The 1,170-nt window shown below is 48.3% G+C and overlaps 1 protein-coding gene across 1 annotated transcript in view; it reads left to right on the top strand.

Moving 5' to 3' along the window:
• Positions 1 to 1,170, top strand: part of URM1 (ubiquitin related modifier 1) — a 27,349-nt gene that overhangs the window by 9,896 nt on the left and 16,283 nt on the right. The window contains exon 2 of the mRNA XM_017548996.2: positions 665 to 735. Coding sequence (XP_017404485.1) covers positions 665 to 735 — 71 coding nt within the window. The remainder of the gene's footprint in view (positions 1 to 664; positions 736 to 1,170) is intronic.

Below are 1,170 nucleotides of genomic sequence, written 5' to 3'. Positions count from 1 at the left end.
AAAAAAAAAAAAATTTAAAAATTAACCTGATATGGGCCGGGCATGGTGGCTCATGCCTGTAACCCCAGCACTTTGGGAGGCTAAGGTGGGCAGATCACCTGAGGTCGAGTTTGAGACCAGCCTGGCCAACACAGTGAAACCCCACTTCTACTAAAAATACAAAACTTAGCCGGCGTGGTGGCACACTTCTGTAGTCCCAGCTACTTGGGAGACTGAGGCACAAGAATCGCTTGAACCTGGGAGGCGGAGGTTGCAGTGAGCTGAGATCACACCACTGCACTCCAGCCTGGGCAAGAGTGAGACTCCCTCTCAAAACAAATAAAATACAAATATAAATATAAAAATTAGCCTGATATGGTGGCATGCACCTATAGTCCTAGCTACTTGGGAAGTGGAACAGGAAAGTGTCTTGAACCCAGGAGTTCAAGGTTACAGTGAGCTATGATTGCACTACTGCATTCCAGCATAGGTGACAGAGCAAGACTCTGTCTCTGAGAACGAAAGGGGAAAAAAAAGAATTGGTCACTGGTACCCAAGATGTTCCTGCACCTTAGTCTCTGCTTCTCTTAGGCTTCATTACCAGCCCTATCCTCAGTTTTCTGTTTCCGCTACCTCTTCTATTTGTAGGAGCTCACCTGGCTTTTTCTCTGGTCCTCCTTTGCAGAGGCGGTGCGGAACTCCTGTTTGATGGTGTTAAGAAACATCAAGTCACTTTGCCTGGACAGGAGGAACCCTGTGAGTATTGGCTTTCTAAACTCCTCTCTTGGGGCCGTTGAACAGGAGTTGGTCCATGGATAACACTCAGCCCCATTCAGGCCCGTGTTCTGCACCTGCATGTTAAGCTGTGATTCTAGCAGGCAGAGGAGTAAAAATAAGAATCTGCACTGCTGGGCGTGGTGGCTCATGCCTGTAATCCCAGCAGTTTTGGTGGCCGAGGTGGGTAGATCAGCTGAGGTCAGGAGTTTGAGACCAGCCTGGCCAACATAGCAAAAGCCCATATCTACTAAAAATATAAAAATTAGGGCCGGGCGCGGTGGCTCAAGCCTGTAATCCCAGCACTTTGGGAGGCCAAGGTGGGTAGATCACAAGGTCAAGAGATCAAGACCATCCTGGTCAACATGGTGAAACCCCGTCTCTACTAAAACTACAAAAAATTAGCTGGGCATGGTG

This window comes from Cebus imitator, unplaced genomic scaffold (genome assembly GCF_001604975.1).
Source record: "Cebus imitator isolate Cc_AM_T3 unplaced genomic scaffold, Cebus_imitator-1.0 Scaffold216, whole genome shotgun sequence".
Lineage (NCBI taxonomy): Eukaryota > Metazoa > Chordata > Mammalia > Primates > Cebidae > Cebus > Cebus imitator.
This window is presented reverse-complemented; position numbering and strand designations above follow the sequence as displayed.